Genomic DNA, 18,619 nt, shown 5'->3' with positions numbered 1-18,619 from the left:
TTTATTACCACTGCATATATTGAAAACAAGTCCTGAGGCTGATCCCTGATGATCCCTGGCACAACTCCTGAAACTTGTTCTTTTCTCACACTCTGCTCACTTTCCTGTGAAAATATAGCACATGGCAGGAAGCAGGTGTGTTGCTTTATTGCTGTCTCTGTATTGTTTCAAAATAGATTTCAAACAGGCTGTGGATAACACATCCATTAATGTAAAGTGAAGTTTTAAAAAATGCTGCTGTTTTATTTTTATTTTTTTATACAAACTAAAACACCAGAGGTCATTGAATCCTATATTAAATACATAAATTAAAAAATAACCATTCATAAAACTTTACATACAATAAGGATTCTCATCTACACGTTAATACGTACAGTACATATACATGGCCGCAGTGTTTATCAAAGGGTCATTCTGCCAAATAATTTACAATTCTCTTCTGGAATTATAGACACAAAAATGGGATCAATTTATATACAGGGAGATGCAGTGGAGAGAAAGTGGAACTTTTGTCCAACGCAGGAGCAATCTGCTGAATCTAAATGCAGTGGGATTAAAAAGGGGTTGGCTAGCTTAGTCCAAACGGGATAGAGCAGAGAGAAACACTTTGGAGATTCACAGTGTCTTCATACTGCCCTCAAATCGAGAAACTGGGAAGTTTGCTGTAGTTACAAGTAAACTATATAATGTGCCCTTTTGATATGTCAAAAGAGAAGGCTTGCCACTGTGATCCATGTGAGTAGTAATACTGCTGAATTGCGTGATGTGGGACTAACTTTTGCCCAGAGTTTGCCATTCAAAGCCTTTTCCCCTTACGTGCGCTTCAAAGGTCAGTTTGAGGGGTCTTTCTCCATGCTCCTTGTCAATGAAATTGAGGGGCCACATGGCAAAAAAGAGCCCGAAAAGAGTCACGCGCTGACGTTTAAAAGAAAACACTTGAATTGTCAATGAGATGCCAAACTGAAACAAGAGGAACTGCTCAAACTGGGAGGTGCCGTGGACTCCATTTCAGGAAAAGGCTCGGCAGACACAGATTCGCCCCACCCACTTTGAATGCTCCATAACTTGTTTTGAAATTTGGAAGTCCTGATTCCACTTTTCTGAAGTACCAGATTCTGTTGAGTCCAGGCCACCTCTGGCTTTGATGATGCACTAGGTCTATCTGTACATGCACAGGGAGGCCTGCTTAGCTGGGAGTGGTGCAATGGCTGCAGTTTCACAAGGGTGGAACTGCAGATTTGCCACCAAATTCCCCAGGAGCTGAAAGTCATGCCATTCATTCACACTAGTCACATCACCTTTGAACCACCCTTGGCCCCACATCCTCATTCTTAGAATTGGAAGTACACTTTTTTTATAAGATCTAAGAGCATCCTACTATATACACTGGAGATAGATATATGTACAGTAACATATGCATGTATTTGCTTCTACGTACATATTTCAAAAGGTGAACTCATTTTGATCAGCAGAGGGTTTGCAAAGTCAGTGTCAAGAATATTAGGCACAGATTGTGTTGCACTGAAGAGAGAGAAAAGCGCCTCCAAAGTCTACAGAGCAAATCTGACAGACCACTCTGTACTATATGAGTCACAGAATTGTCACCAAGGGGCTGGTGGTTGTCCACCCTCCTTCAGAGCCTTAATGAAAGTTGGCTGAATGTATTAGAGAAAGTGAGATGAGCATGCATACACAAGGAACATATTGCAATACCAAAGACAGAACTGAAAACATGTAAATTTCTTCAGCATGCTAAGAATGCTGTGGAACATCACCTTAAGCAGTTCCATCTTCCCATGGAAGGGCTGAAAAAACCATGAAAATCCATGAAAATTTAGCCATTCATTTAAGTGGAAATCAAACTATGTCTCGTAAGAACAGTGTGACAGAAGACAAAATGCTATAGACTGACAAAGCAACCTTTTTGTCTACATCTGAAGACCCATGGTTCTTTACAGGAACCAAATCTGACTTATTCAATACTGGAGATCCCAAATGGTAAAAATGCATAAAACTGAATAACATAGGCATGTAAATTACACATTATATGAATGATATTTGCAGTAGATCAGCACAGAGAAGTTATCATGGTAGGCATATACAAGATTAAAACATAAGGTCACATCAGACAGTTGTTATCCAATGAAGGTACAAGTTGTTCATATTTGGACTGTTTTTTTATTGATGTATTCAGAGGAATAATTGGCACCACCTGTGGTAACTGGCATGTGGGCACACAAGGCAAATTTCCACATGTTAAAAGCACTCTAATGTGCAAAACTGGGTATTCAGGAAGCAGTCCTATAATGATGTACATTTCAAACAAAACAAAAACGGATATAGGAAAAATAGCAGCACTGGCCCAAAGACCCCGTGGTACAATGGAAATCATGTTGCAGCATTCTGGGCTGCTATTGCAGGATTCTAAAGGGTCTTAATTCCAAGCCACATGTTTAGGAAATGTTATAAGTTGAGTGGCATAGTACCAATGTTATTCGCCCCTACATACGACTGCCATAATTATTTGCATATTTTAGAATTCGGGGATGTAGTTTTAAAGGGCAATGCATGTTTTACATTGCAAATATTGCATCAGTGCTAACAAGAGAAAATATAAGACGGTCACAGGACCTGTGTGTGTGTATACCTGCATTTTTAGCAAAGGAAATCTGGCTTGATGGGATGAACAACACTCTTTCCCTGAAAGAATGGGAAATATTTTATATACTGAAGGTGGATTCCACAGTAATTACAGGGTCGCAGACAATTTGAGGATAAGGTAAGATTTACCTGCATGGCTCTTTTTCATTCCTGGCCCCAATTCATGAAAACAAAAATTCCATCAACCAGCCATGTTCTCTTACCACCAGTGATATGCATACTTTTTGCTAGATTTCAGAAAATTGAAAATTGTAGATCCTATTCTGGGCAGTGTTGTTGTTAATTTAAAGAGTGCTGATAAAGGGATATATTTCTCAGGTAAATATTTATCCACTCACCAGGGATATGGTAGTAAGCCTGCAATGCCTAGAATTCTGAGATGTCAAATGAAATGCACACAAAAATGAAGACGATAACTAATAAGAGCACACGAAACATCAAATGGAGGTTGATTTTCATTTTGCTGGGAGAATGGAAGTGGTATCTGAGAACTGTACTCACTCAACAGCTTAGCATAAGCACCATTCAGCCAGTGCTAACTTTAAAAGTTGTTGAGCTTTTTTTTGGGGGGGGGGGGCAAAGTTATTGAGCTGTTTTTGTGATTTTTAGGAAATTCACACAAAAAAGACACTTCCAACATGGGTTGCCATATGCCCAGGTTTTCCTGGACATTTTTGCCGAATTTCGGAAATTCTGCCCAGTGCAAATGTGAAGGATCAAAAGATAGATAGATGATAGATAGATAGATAGATAGATGATAGATTGATCGCTATGGCTTCCTCTTCCATTCAGAGGCATGCCAGAAATAGCAGAGCACAGCAGAAAAAGAAATGAATGTTTTGAAGAAGCATGGAAATGAGAGTAGTAGATAGTGATGAATGATCCACTCAAAGACACTGGAACAAAATAGTCTGCACCCTGAGTGGAATGCTTTGGAGCCTGATTTTCCACAATTTATTGGATTATCCCCATTTTGGGTAAACTGAGAATTTTCTGGGGGAAAGCGTTGAGATTAGTGTTGAGATTTGTCACTTGGACTATGTAATTTAAACAGGAATGGCAAAAACTGCAAACACACAGTGTGGACATGCCCTGCAACACATACTGCATCTTGTAAGGTTTCATGTAAATTGCAGCACAAATAAGCTGATTTAGCCTTCTGGTATTCCAAACAGCAAAGGAAATGGCTTCAAAGAAAATCACAGCCCTGTTCTGCAGGGAAGCTTTACTGTAGGTGCCTTTTCATAGCCTTAACCTGACATGACAGAATCAATCCACACTGTGGTAAGACAAAGCAAGCTCTTTTTCAGTATTTAGGTCAGGGCATTTTTACGATATGTGGAATGGTGCAGAAGATAATGCTGACTACTCAGCATCTTGTATGGGAGATATAACTCTTTGTGGTGCAGCAATCCTCTGCACAAGAATTTTGGGACCAAATTCAGGTTTAATGTTGGGAAGTAAACTCTATCCTGGCTTCTTACAAGATGCTAAGAGACAAATGAGTGTGACACATAGAAAAGTAATGATAGCAAGCAGATAGAAAAGCACAGGGTTTTGTTTCCAAACTGAGATGGTACAAACTTTGCTCAGCAAAGTACCTCAACCATTCAGTACCGATCTGCACTCATCATATTGCAAAAGGGACATACTATAATGGATAGAGCTTATATCACTTTAAGTGACAGAACACAGCAAGCTGTTCCTTACTGACAGGATCAATTATGGTAGGCAAGCTTCTCTGAAGCTTCTCTGATTTCTTACCACTACTGATTGTACCGAGTGCTATTCCTTTGTGGAATTCCTATTCCATATACTGTAACTATGGAACCTTTGTCTCATTCTATGCTCTGTGGTGATCTAAAATTAATTCTACTGATGTAGAATAGAACATCCCTATTTTCTGAGGAATATTAGAGGGTATGAAAGTATTGCTAGTAATCAGCCATGGGCTTGGAGCAATGCACACTGGAAGATGTAGTGTGAGAGGATGGGGGGCAGATCTAGAGGAGGAGTGACTCTGAACCTAGGTTGTAACCAGAACTGTACAGCATCTCTTATGTAAGTTTTAGTTTAGTAATAAAGCATATCAGAATGTAACCTTCAATGCATCTGTTTTCTGACAAGCTGTTACAAGGGACACATCTGAGAAACAGAGCTTGTGAGCCTTTGGCTGGGAGAAAATGCGCACAAAAACTTTGCTTTGCCATGGGGTCTGAATAAAAGTCGAATCCAGTGGAATTAAAATGGATCCCGTTGAATTTGCATGTTTTTATACCCTCCAGTCCCCTAAACCACCAACCATCAAGTTAAAGCCTACCTTGGTAGACTGCACAATAAAGAAGACAGATCCAGGGCTTGCCAGTATGATAAAAAACATGGATCCAAGGCATGACTCCTCATTATTTGTAATAATAACAAAACCACCAAGAAGTCACAAAACACACCTAAGGTCACAGAGGTGACCTATGACATGACTGGTGGTTTGGATGGATCCATGCCTCACATCCATGCTTTGCACCATGGCAGTAATTGAAAGTGCAAGATCTGTGGTTCTTAATACTTCCTCTTTCATTTCTATGTGCCTTTCCAGGTAGGTGGGAGGTCACCACCTCATAAGGAGGATCTTAAAACCTTCATGGGCACCAGGGGAAGTTGCATGGGTAACCCTAGCCACATAGCTTCATGCTTTCAAGGTGTTGCTGCGGCAAACTCAATTGATATAAGACTAACATTGCGGTGTGGATCCACTGTAGGTGAGAATGTTGTTCATCCCTTCATTACTGATTTTCTTGATTGTATGAATGTCTGATAGCAAGCACTGTGCCTTTACAAGGCACTAACAGGAGGACAGTTCTGAGCAGGTAGGGGTGATAAATGTGCATGAATGTTAGACATGATGGCATGGCAACAAACCAATGGGTGCTCTTGCAGCATTCCAGCATTTAAAAAACCAGAGACTTTGCTTTATGTCTGTATGAAGCCCCTGTTCTGAATGCTAAGCAATGCATAGCATAATCTTACGTTGGCCACTGTTATTAGGAGCAAACAACCACAAGCAAATTCAATGCTTGCCGTATTTATATTTCTAAATGTATTTAAATTCTGCAGGTGCACAGGTGGAAGATAAGTCCTTGCTTTTTCTCCCATCTCTATAAGGGAGAAGAGGCATAAGGTGGTAAAATGGAAGAGAAGGTCAGTGCAGGGTTCTGGGAACAGAGCTGAGGTTCTCCGCACGCTATAGAACAAACCAGGCTCTACTGCTGCCTTCAGCACAGGGATGACATCCGCCCTCAATGCACGTTGCCAGTCATCAGAACTTCTCCAAACACAAACCAAGGATTCTAAGCAGGGATTTCCACAAGCAGGTGCTACATCCAACAAGAAACCTTGCCAAATCAAGAGAGAGTTATTTGTCACCTGGAAGATAAATGCTGCATTAAAAGGCAGGCCTTGATGAATGAACGCAAGCCTAACCTCAACAGCAAGATATGTACTGGTCATGTATGGGTGAGATAATAAAGGGTACATCCTAGGTTTCATCGTTTTGGTTCATGCGGCCAACTGGGAAAACACAACATGACAGGGGAAAACAAATTGTTGAGGAGGATTTTACTTGTACAAGTGAGTGGAGGCAGAAACTCTTCGGAAGCTGAGGATTAACAGGCATTTGCTTCCTCTCTGACACAGCTATTTCTTTGTCGGAGGACCTTTCCGCCCCATTCCAGTGGCCGAAGATACATTAAACGGTTAGTGAAATGAGTGTTGGGTCCTTGTCAAGTTCTTCACTTGATGTAACAGCCATCCTCCCTTTCCAGAAGGACCCTGGCGACAAATAAGGCTACAGCATTGTTAGGAATCCTCAAGAGCGCTGTCAGACATTCTCACTAGATGGATCACCCATGCTATACTGCAGGCAGCAGTAGATTAACATTCCAACCACGTCTATCCCATTGTCAGTTTCAACCCATTATGAAACAAAAACAGAGTATGTTTCCCCCCTTTTGTTCACATTGCAGCTGTCATTGTTCCTGAGTTTAAAATCAGAGAGAGAGAGAAAGAAAAAGCGTCCCTGTATTAAGAAAGCCAGACTTTCCACATCAACTGTTTTATTGTCACTGTCCCCTTAAGAGTCCTGGATACGTTTCTTCTGCTCTGTCCCCTTTATTATCGATGACTTTCATGGGAAGTTGGTGTCCGTGTTTAAAATAACCCCCCTGCACAGCAGGGATAGATGGTTCATAGTAACTTTGGTTCCTTGCCTGGCATACCTTTACTCAATCGACTGAATGTGGTTTGCTTGCTGATTCTTCACCATAAAAAATAAAATAAAAATCCTAGTGATATATGCTGATGGCATATTTGTCTCCCTCCTTATAGAATGTTATTAAGTGCAGCATATCTTGTAGCTTTAGACAGGGAACTGTCAAGTAACAAATCTTGAAGAATGGCTTAAAACTACATGGTGGGTGTGGTCTCTCGGTGACAGTGTGTCGCTTTGTTTTGCAATGGTTGTAAACAGTGTTCTCTTCTTCGTGTGTTTGGAAGCATCTGCCCTTTGAGGACTTTTCTGTATACTCAATCGCTCTAGAAAGCAAGAGAAAAGCATGTCTGGTAAAAGGGGACCATTCAAATGACCTCCCTAATTAAAGAGTAGTACCCGCTTCCAGTCTCTCTGCTCTCCCCTCTCCGTCCATCTCCTCCCACTTCTAAGCATCTCTGGACCATTTACATGCCTCTAAGGTAATGCCCAGCTAGGCCCTCTCTTGCCCAGCTGACAGCAAATATGGTGCTGGCTGGTAAGCAAATAGCACCCACTTGTGATGTCATCACAGTGGGCGATGACACTTGTGACCTTCCTGGCTCATCTCCCACACCAGTTTGGAGAGAGTGGGGCATAGTGGTGAGTGCTGGCAGCTTGCTACAACCCATGCAAATCAAAGTAAAATATCAACTGTTAATAAGCAGACTTGAAAAGCAACCAGATATGTGTCTTCCTTTATATTTATTTGGAAGCGACCAGTTTTAAATTTAGAATTTGGGAGTATTTTTTCTACTTCGATAGTCTCTTCAAAGACAGTTCAGTCTACGGGAGTAGCTATTAGTTTATTATACTCTAAAGACATAAAGAGAAGTCAAACCATGAAATCTTTTGTTGTTGTTGTTATTGTTGTTCTGCATCTTAAGCTAGTCACTCCAAATGATGACTTACGGTTCAGACTCTATATTACCAAAAGCTGGTGCTATGGAAAATAACGAGGGAAGGATTGCTGGACAGAGGACAAAGGTTAAAACCAACCAATAATATATTCTGGACAAAGGCAACATTCCACATTTCCTTAGGGTCAAACACACATTACAGCAACCATCTAATGTAAAGTCTGAGTGCAATAAATTTGTTTACAAACACATACAACAGAAAGGTCCACTCAGGGAGCTCAGATTAGCTACAACTTCCTGTGGAAAACTCAAGTTGGCCTCTGCATAATGTATGAAATGGCCCTTTGTAGAAGGTCTGAAACACACTTGATTGATCTTGTTTCTGGATCAACATTGGTTTAGATATTCAGCTGTGTTGCTTTGGATAAGAACCTAGAAAGAGGTATGTGTGTGGCTTAGTATTTTAAAGGAAAACAAAGAAAGCAGTCTTACCTTTCAAGAGGCACATTTGACATCAAGGCCAAAGAATAAAGGCAAGAGAGAAGAACAAGAACAGAAAAAGAAACTGCAGAGGAAGAGGAAAAGAACACATTATTTTTCAGGGATATAATATTTATTTTCACTATGAAGTATGTGATTAGGATCTAACTCCATTAGACATGTGATTACAATGATTATACTTCCAGTAAACCTTTTCTCCTGGAAGTTATACATCACTTAGACTATAGGGTTGCATCCATTTTGTTAACATTTAACTGACACAAATCATTATTAAAGGCCTCGTGCTTAGTAGCTTGGCAGATTTCCATGGAAATCAGCCTGTTAGGCTGATTTTGAATAGTTGGGGATTTATGATCTGATAAAGAGGTGTGATCTCAGATGCACATGTAGGAATCAAAATTCATGTCACTGAAAGGACCCAATTTGTGGGCAAAAGAATGGGTGTTGCTGTGCAATTTTTATTTCCTTGGGTGCACTGGAGCTCCCATGTCTTGATCACAACACAGGGTTAGAGTGGAAGACTGGACAGCTTGTATAAATCTGTACTGGCAAAATAATAAAATGATACATTTTGGTCATGCAAAAATAGTAAATAGGGAAAGCCTTTGTATTATGAACATCAACTATTCGTGCTTAACCAAGATGGAAAATCTTTTGGGTTGATTCTTTTCCCTGAAACGATTTCCAGCATGATGGCATAGGTGGATTAGTGCCAATATTTTGCTTTGATTTTCACATAGAGATTAAAGGCTGGATGGCTTCTTCAGTTGAAATCCATTTGCTGCTGTGAAGTGCACTACCAGCTGTCTGATTCATTAACAGGAAGAGAAAAAAGCCGATGAAGGGTAGACTGACTTAAAAACAAAAACTGTTCTTGATCAGCCATTACACAAATATGGGCAAATCTGCAAGTCTGAATCACAACTAATATCTCAGGCCAGTGTTTCTTTCCCTTTGTAAATTGTAAAATAGGATAGCAGTAAATAGACACTAAAGCTGAGCTGAAAGTTATTTAAAGAACATTTTTTCCTCTCATCCTGCAGGGTTGGAAGGTATCCTGAAACTAATTTCCCCTTCCATAGTCCTCTATCACTTTTCTCCAGTGTTGGAGTGATTATGTGCATGTTGCTACAAAGCACAGTTATTCTTCAAAGTTCTTTCCTACCTAGAAGATGCCAGAGTCAGGGTTTTTTGCTCCTGCCCTCATTCTGATGGTGTCAGCCTGAAGCCAAATCAAAGTAAGGGCAGGTACAGAATGTTTTCAGCCCTTACTCTGATGTCTTCTAGGTGGGGAGGAAGCAAAATAGAATCCAGGAACAATGGGGAGCAAGAACCATTCTTGCTGGGTAATGGGGCAAATTCTTTACTCCTGTTCACATGTCCATTTCAAATATCCACAATGAGTCATGGAGGCACTGAAGCGAAGGAGGGAGTATTTTGGCTCAGCTCTAACAGAAACAGCTGATTTCCAATAGAAAGGCAGAGGTTTACAGAAAAGCCTCTGCAAAGTTTCATGGAGTACAATCTGTAGAGTGAAAAATGCAAAGCAACAGAACAATTAATTAACACCAATTAGACAATAAACCTGAAAGGAACACATAAAATAGTAAACTATCTAGGCTTCTACACATTTTAAAATATGTAAATAACCAACCTTTTCTTCTAAATCCTTGATCTGTCTCTTCTGGATGTCAGTTTTATCTTCTAAATCTCTGATCCTCTAGAAATAAAATGCACACATAAAAAGAGAAAGAAACTTTAGGTTTGCTTAATTTTGAGAGAGAAAATATCATTTAAGATTTCTAAATTAAGAACTTGTATTGACGGTGAGCAGTTAACGTGCACTCTAATTACAGTGCAATCTGATACCTGTCTACTCAGAAATAAGTCCAGGGAAGTGAATATACGATCACAGACTCAAAATGTCAAAAATAAGTTTGGGTTTCCTTAATTTCTGCAAGTGAGTAAAGCATGTACTTACTTATTTATCACTTGGAGTTCCTCCGGACAACCTGTTTATTGAACTTTCATCCTAATTTGCTTGTGGGATGTTTATTTTGTAAATCATTGGTTCATTTCCCACTTTTCAATGCATTACTTTCCTAACTGCAAAAAAAATCCATTTCTTTTTTTAAGTGGATCTCTTGCACTAGGGTGACAGAGTGCTTTTATTCTTTAATTGTGTGAACCCAAATTTCCTGGTATGATTCCATCCTGTGAAATACTGCCAGTCTGGAGGTGCCTTATGTGATGCAAAATCCACAGGTCTACCTGATTTGTTGCTGGTGTTTTACAGGGCAAATGCATTGACCATGAAACAGTGGATAACAATGCCAATTTTTGCAAGATAAAACTTAATAGTATTTCTTCTGTCATCTGAATCTTACCTGATGTGCCTGCTGAAGCAACTCCATTCTCTCCTGCAAGATCTGGCAATCATATTCTCTGCTTTTTCTCAGCATCTGCCTTCTTAATTTTTCGACAGCAGTCCTAAGTTCCTCCTGCTGCTTCTCACTGAGCAGTTCTCCAAACTTGATCACTGTTTCTTGCTGCAAAGCGTTGTACAAAGTGGCTTCAAGCTCCTGGATTCTCTAAGCAATGGAAGAAGAAAAGGGAATATATAACCTCACACTAAACCACTTGGGTAGGTATAATCCTGAGTTTTCTATTCATGCATATATTTTAAAACTATTATGTAGAAGAACAAGGTGGCTAAACTGGGGGGTTCAAAATGAAAATGGAAAGTTTGTGATAGTTTTATGTCTGTCTGTCTGTCTGTCTGTCTCTCTCTCTCTCTCTGGGTATGTGTCTACACATATGTGTATATATAGTGTATTAATTAATCTCTAGAATTTGGTAAATGATGACAATTCTACATGAAGGTCTAAAATCATCTACCTGCCTACCCACTTAGATGTACTGTAGTGAATGCTTACAGTCACATTTAGATTTTCCCATTCACTTCAGCAGCAGATGTAACCCTGCACACAGAGAACAATATGCACCCTTTTCTGCCATTATGCCCACGGAAGCTCCATGTAGGCAATGGAGCTTTCGCACATGCAAGATATCCATAGCTCAGGCTGATTTCTTTCCCTCCCACCACCACAACAGGGAAAATGTTCTACCTTCTAAAAACCCAAACACACACACCGAGTTCAAATGGCTGACATGAGAATGTACCCCCAAATACATTGAGGTGCATGTAATCAGTGTTCTGAGATCTATGTTCTGGTGTTCATTCCAGCTCTTGCTTTCAACTTACCATATAGGCCTGGTCAAGAGCTTGTTTCCTGTAGTCCAGTTCTTCCTCTAGATAACCTTTTATTTTACAGAACTGCTCCTACAATGAAGGATGATTTTGGGGAAAAAACAAACAAAACCACAAGTTAATTATTCAAGAAGCTGTAGCAAAGGACATATTTGATGCTCAGAATCATTCAGGAAATAAATAATAAAATGTGTGGTGTATGTATGGGACAAAGATGGCAACAATTACAAGGTCTAGTTTATGTTTTTTCCCCCTACCATGTCACTCTCCAGCTCCATCATCTTCTGGTGCAGAGCTGCCTCAGCCCCTTCAATCTGCTGTATCCACTAGAAAAAGGAGCAAGGCCAAAAAGTTATTTGCATCTTTTTTTCATTGCTCTTGTCAAAACAAGAAACAAAAGAAATAGGAGCCTTCTGAATGGCTTTCTCTTTCAGCAACTGTAAAGGCAGTTAATGGCATTCTAACAGATAACAACACTGATTTTACTGACCTGTAATTCTATGCATTTGTTATCTATTAATCTTAACATTTCTATCCTATTTCCTTCCTCCCAAGGAAGCCCAGGGCAGCAAACAACAAAGCAGCAGACCATCACAATGAAATAATAGAATGAAACAGAACATTTAGAATGTTGGGTTTATGTGGTTTTGTATTGTAGTTGTGGCTCAACCTGTAACCTGTAAGGATATAAGTTTTCATAACGTGGATAAATAAATATCTTACTTTAGTCGTTTGCCATTAATTTATATAAAGTGTATGTGTGCGTGCTTAAGGCTCAAACCTTGCTGGACTCGGATCCATACCTCTTTCTTCCAAATGTGGAAGGAGGCTGTGGCTGCCCAGTGGTTTTAAAAAAAGAAACCCCTAATCACAGACATTTTGTTCACATCTCAAGCACTGAAAACATGGCCTAGGGTAACAGTGGGGAACCTCTATGGTCCTCCTGAAGTTGCTAGACTACACCTCCCATTAGCCCAGACCATTGGCCACGATGGCTGAGGTTGAAGGGAGATGGAACGCAGCAATATGTAGAAGTCTACAAGTTACCCAACCCTGTCCAAAGAGCCAAGTCCAGGCAAGTTCTGTTTCTTAACCACTTGTGCAAATCCTTCCAAGTCTGTTCTTGTGGATATTTCCATCTTCCCAAACCTAAGTCTTCTATGTTTGAGATATTTTTTCCTGGGTACCCCATGTCTGATGTTGCTCATCTTTTCCCATTCAAAGGGCTGAGTGGTTCTGCTTCTGCTCAGAGCTCGTCAGTTTATCATTTACAGCACGGCAGAATCAGTGCCAGGAAGCCATGGCACAGCAGAAGAGCATCTGCTTTGTGTGCAGGTGGTCCCAGGTTCAATCCCTGCCAGGTAGGATTGGGAGAAAATCATGTCTGAAAAATGATGGAGGGCTGCTACCAGTCAAATGTAGACAATACTGAGCTAGATGGATCAATGGTCTCAGTATATGGCTATGCCCTATGTACCCAACTGTCTCCATTTAAAGGGCAGTCTGTGTTAATGTGAATCATTCGTGTGTGCATCATTCTGGGTAGTAACCTCATCATTTCAAGGACAGACTCTGCCAGCTAAAGTGCACATTGCTCATTAATCTGTTGTTATTCACAGAGTGGGAGCTTTCAGGCCAAGCAAATTGTCATTTATCTGAACAATGAAACACTGGTTTTTACTCTTAACTGTAATGAACTCTTACTGGAACTAGAATGTTAAAGTGAGCAGTGCCTTGGGCAACTGAAAGGTAGTAAACAGTCACAAAATAAAATGATTTGGCTTATATCCAAGAACCAGGCCAACCTGAACAACAGGATTGATGAATGAAATTATTTAAAAAACAAACAAGCAGGAGCAAACTAATGTTTCCTTTTGTGGAAAATGAATCATATTTTACTCTTATCCATTCTTTCATATGAGAAGACAACATACTTTTTGACAGGCAGATAATATTTCAGTCTCCCCCCGTCATTCTGTGCTACATCGCTTAATAGCTTAAATTCGTGTACATTTAAAGACACCAAGTACCCCAAAAGTACCTTTTCTGCCAGGGACAACACGGTGCTAGCTTGAATTATGGCCACTTGCTCTTCATTTCTTAAATTCTGTAAATTTCAAAAGGCAAAAGATCAAACTTGAGAAAAGCAACAGTTGTTTGCTAAATAGGTACTCTTTGAGGGAGAGAATTCCGATTCAGTTTCTCCTATAGTCCAATACATCTTAGTATCTTAGTATTCTCATGCCCCTAATGGACTTTCCCCATTCACTTAAGTGGAGGAAGCAGTTTTGTGTACAGGCAATGCGATGCACTGTGCAAAATCACATTCTCTCTTCAAATGAATGGGGAAACATGCCTGCATGGACATTACATTCTGCAGTGAGCGCAGAACTTTGTATCAGAGACAAAATCTTTCTTATCCACAAAAGGCCAGTCTTTGTAACTGAAAGAAATATCTCCAAAATGCACAATTGGGCGATACCTTTCTTGAAATCCAAACATCTCAGACAAAGTTTTCTTCCCTGTTTATCTATTTTCTTTGTAAAAAACAAAACAAAACCCTTAATAAAAGCTAATTTGAAAAAAAGAGATTGCGAACACAGTTCTATTGCTTTCCTCTTTGATATAAACAGGTTGCTGCATTACTCTGCAGCCTTACAGGTTTCCCTTGTGGTGCTGTACATAATATGCATATATTTACATATATGTATATATGCATATTATGCATATATGTATATATTATGCATATATGCATATATGCATATATGTATATATGCATATTATGTACAGGTATGCATATCACTTACCCCATTGTCGCCCAAGATGTCTAACTGTTTTATAAGATCTGGAATGCTAACATCCTGTTAAAAAAAACAAACACTTATTAAGAACAGAAGGATCAAGGCTTTTCACAGTATAAGCAACAAAACTAGAGTGCTTGAAATCATATGCAGCTCTACTGTCTAACACACTTCATTCATAAAAGCGAAACTCAAGTGTTCAATGAACTTTGGGAAGAGCTCATCAGGGTTGGGCCCACTGATCCTGTGCCCAACTTCCTTGAACTCAAAAGTCACGTGTCTTTGCATGTACATGGACTAATACACTGGATAATGGAGGGTCATGGATTAAATGTACAGACTCTATGCAAATCAGATCCTTGAATGTGCTTAAATTGGGATCACCATAATTCTAACTCCGCTCGTATCTTCACGTGTTTGTTTGTACCTAGACAAACAATTTAACAACTGAAATTAGTTCCAAAAGAAAGACAATAGGATCTTTCCTTTTTTTATTGAATCCATGCTAACATACCTTGACACCTTCTTTCATGCAGTAGATCTGCAGAGCACTTACACCATCGGAGAATGGGTGGATTTGTAGATTAAACGGTGGAGACCTTCTTTCTCTTTCCTTCAAGTAAAATGTAATAATTATTTAAGAATTAGAAGAGTTATGTACATTGAGCAGATGAAAACTTTGCTTTTTTTACCCTGTTCAAGCAATTTGTTCTTCATCCTTTAAAATGAAGTGACAAATATACAGCTGAGCTATAGCGTTTATATCTGATGTATGCTGTAGGTTTGTTTGTTTTAATGTATGTTTGTAAGCTGCTTTGAGTTTTTGTAAGAAAAGCGATCAGTAGGTTCAATAATAAATAACAGATATTTTTTTTTTGAGTAAGCGGTATATATATTTACTAAATAAAAAATAAAAATCATGAGAATGTTAATCAGAAATGAAATATTTGGGTTACCAAATGCCAGTAAGAATGTTCTCAAAAATATGCACTGACTTTATTTATCTGTTCTTACAATATTTAAATTCATTAAATATTATTCATTAAATATTATACAAAGCAGGGGGAACCGATCTGCTATTAATGGTATGGTCAACATATATCAAAGAAGACTATTCATATGGGTGATTGTGACAGATCTGGAGCTTGTTATTATTCTGGATTAGCTGATCTACACTAAAAGTGCATGCTCTGGTGAATTTCTCAGTGAGATACTGTACTGGGGAACTCCTGAAATAGCAACACCGAGCTTGAATCTGGCACACTGTTTGTACCTGGAGATGTTTGGTGGTGAGCCCATCTAATTATTTCTGTTGTTCTTTAACATAAGGACATACAAAGAGCTCTGCTTGTATCCGGTCAATACTAGTTCAGCATTCTGTTCTCACAGTGGCTGACCAGATGCCTATGAGATGCCTGCAAGGAGCATATGAGCATAACAGCACTCTCCCTAGTTGTGCTTCCCAGCAACTATTGTTCAGAGGGAAGGAAGGAAGGAAGGAAGGAAGGAAGGAAGGAAGGAAGGAAGGAAGGAAGGAACTGGGCAACTTTTATTCCACACTGCTCTTCCCAGTTCAGTTATCTTTGTTCATCAATGATCATTTATATATTTTTGTGTATCTGCACTCTGTTTTTCTGTATAAAATATTCAAAGCAGCTAACAGCTCCCAAACAGCAAACCACAAACACAAAGTTATAATCAAAAACCATTCTGCAATAAAGGGTCCACGGCGTCTTACTTCAAGCTCCAGATTCCGAAACTCCAACAGCTCATTTTGATCTCTGGCATCCTGCAGCTCCTGTTGCAATCGATGGTTTTCGATTTCCAGTTTTTCTATCTATAAGGCAAATGTAAATATATAATTAGTGGAGCAGACCATGTTTGTTTAAAAGTTTGTAACAACCACTCTCTCTCCCCTGCAATATTCCATCCCCTCCCAAACGAAAGATATCCAACTGTTTAAACTTTGTTGTCAGCCTGATAATGGAAAACATAACAAAGCCTATAAAGGTTACAGGTCATGTGCTATAAGCAAAAATTGCCTTTAAAAATCGATGGAAATATATCAAAAGCAACCTGGCACATAAAACAAGATCTGCATGTGCTGATTTGGGACTTTTGAGGGATTCATTGTTCCTTGTGGCTAAGAGATACTTTTGAAGATTATTTTTGATGATTCATGCAGTTTTCTTGGATGACTTTTCAGTTTTCATGTTTTATATTATTAAATGCATTGTGTAAGGACTGGCCTTTGAGCAAAATTGGAAGAATTCTTAGTTGCTCTGAAAGGCCATTTCTGAAGAAGGATGAAAAATAATTGCTGCCAAAAGATACTTTTACAGTCTGGTGTTGCTGGAGAGTCTCTTGTTTTATTTTTGATTACAACTACTGCCCTTTCTTTGTAATTAAGTTTCATCTTGATATCTTTCATTTGTTCTTTATTTCTTGCATTTTGGAATTAATATATTTTACTTTCTTCCTATGCAAACTTCAGCAATGTTTTGATATCTGTGCATTTTGCCTACCTGTTGCATAGACTACTGTTTTCAGAATTTTCAGAGAAATGAAAAGCTTTTTATCATGCATTTGGAATCCTGGACAGAATAAGGTACAGTGGCTCTAGTTTTCAGCACCAAATTCTATGCACTGATGTACAATCTAGAAATTCAGGTTTTGAACATACCTTATCCAAAAGCTCTTGATTCCTCTTAATAAAAAGTTGCTTGTCTTCTACCCAGTGGGAGTCCTGTTTGATGGGAAGAAATATTTTAACGTTAAAAGAAGTGTGATATGCAATGAAGTAGACACACTATGATGTGTATAGACACAAGTTTTTTGTTAAGTGGAACTAATGCATGTCAAAGAAAATTGTATTGTGTGAATTGGCCCTGAAAGGGCTGACATTGGCGGGAGATAGGAAACCACAGTCATGATAGTAATTAAAGCCACTATGACTAAGAAAATAATGGATGTTATTTTCACTGTTCTGACTCAACTCTTATTCAGCTTTATATTGCACTTACTATCAAATTAATCCATAGTTGTGTTGTAGGAAGTGGGACATCGAAAGTAGCTACATTTAATGGGTGGGACATGTATGACCACCCAATTTGGCGTCTTGCTACAGTTTTCTGTGTATCTCTTGTGGTCTTCACATGTCACCTTTCACATAGTGGAGACATGTATGCAAAGCATTTATTTCCCACACAACAAACCATGCTTCTAACAACTTCTTTATGCGAAAGCAAATAAATATTGCCTATGGGTGAAAACAGCTGCGGAAAACACCAGTTGTAAAGGCTATACCTGTCCTCTCTGGGCCAGCGTTTTTTCCAGATCCTCTATTTTAGCTCTGTACCTCTGGACTTCAGCTTGGAGCTGCTCCTGTGCCTGTTAAAAAGAATAGCCACAACATGCGTTTCTTACAACATCTCTCTCCTCCTCCTCCTCCTCCTCTTCCTCCTCCTCCTCTGTTTTTAAGTTTGGGGTGTATGTTTGAGTTTTAGAGAAATGTTGCCCATGGCAAAGCGTGTTCTCCAATAAATGAGAGCACGTGTTGCGGTGTGGGCCACCGGGCCAGACCTCTTGTTGCCAGGCAGGTTAATAGTTGTTGCCTGGCATTGTGATTGGATAACCGGGTTGCTGGGGCAAATTGTATGTTGCAAATTAGGTGGGTGGGACCATGGTCTTTAAATATTGGTGCACTCTGGTTTCTCTTTCTGTTTGCAGAGTGCATCGGATCACCCGCCTGCCCGCCCGCCCTCTTTTCCGGTTGACCTTGCTTTGCCTGTCATGGGGTCGTCTGCCTTGGTGCAGGGGCCTAGTAGGAATTTTGCCATTTGGTGATTGGCTGTGCCATTTGGTTTTTGCCTACTACTCAGCAATTCGTCACAACTTGTAAGGTTGCGGTTAGGCATTGGTTATAATATGCTGGTGGTGGAGGGGTCAGGCTGGGCCTGCCCCTCCCATTGCGATGAAGGGAATTCCGTTAAAGGAATCCTGGGGCTTGCCATGATTTCGTCCAATCCCTGTCATGGGACCAGGGCCGCCCAATCCCTGTCATGGGAATCCTTGTCATAGGATCTGGGCCAGCAAGCTTTCGGGGAGCTGCTGGGGTGAGCGGCGTGGGTCCGACGCTTAGCTCAAATGACCCCCAGTTTGACTTTCTCTTCTACTGGCTACCGATCGGACCTCGGGATGTCAGTTCTGTCCCAGGCGGGGGGAC

General features: G+C 39.8%; 1 protein-coding gene across 8 annotated transcripts in view; it reads right to left on the bottom strand.

Moving 5' to 3' along the window:
• Nucleotides 1-217: 217 nt before the first annotated feature.
• Nucleotides 218-18,619, bottom strand: part of JAKMIP2 (janus kinase and microtubule interacting protein 2) — a 95,538-nt gene continuing 77,136 nt past the window's right edge. For 7 of the 8 annotated variants that reach the window (XM_083728250.1, XM_083728248.1, XM_083728251.1 and 4 more), the window contains 11 exons: nt 17,701-17,784; nt 17,078-17,140; nt 16,133-16,231; nt 14,909-15,007; nt 14,401-14,454; nt 13,635-13,700; nt 11,851-11,919; nt 11,588-11,665; nt 10,710-10,913; nt 9,977-10,042; nt 218-8,386 (listed from right to left, as the gene is read on the bottom strand). In XM_083728250.1, coding sequence (XP_083584376.1) covers nt 8,336-8,386; nt 9,977-10,042; nt 10,710-10,913; nt 11,588-11,665; nt 11,851-11,919; nt 13,635-13,700; nt 14,401-14,454; nt 14,909-15,007; nt 16,133-16,231; nt 17,078-17,140; nt 17,701-17,784 — 933 coding nt within the window. In that variant the 3' untranslated portion in view covers nt 218-8,335. The remainder of the gene's footprint in view (nt 8,387-9,976; nt 10,043-10,709; nt 10,914-11,587; nt 11,666-11,850; nt 11,920-13,634; nt 13,701-14,400; nt 14,455-14,908; nt 15,008-16,132; nt 16,232-17,077; nt 17,141-17,700; nt 17,785-18,619) is intronic. The other variant, XM_083728249.1, reaches the window with a different exon arrangement.

This window comes from Podarcis gaigeae (assembly GCF_964106915.1).
Source record: "Podarcis gaigeae genome assembly, chromosome: 2".
Classification (NCBI taxonomy): Eukaryota; Metazoa; Chordata; class Lepidosauria; order Squamata; family Lacertidae; genus Podarcis; species Podarcis gaigeae.
Note: the sequence above shows the minus strand (reverse complement) of the source record. Positions and strands in the feature narration are given on the sequence as shown.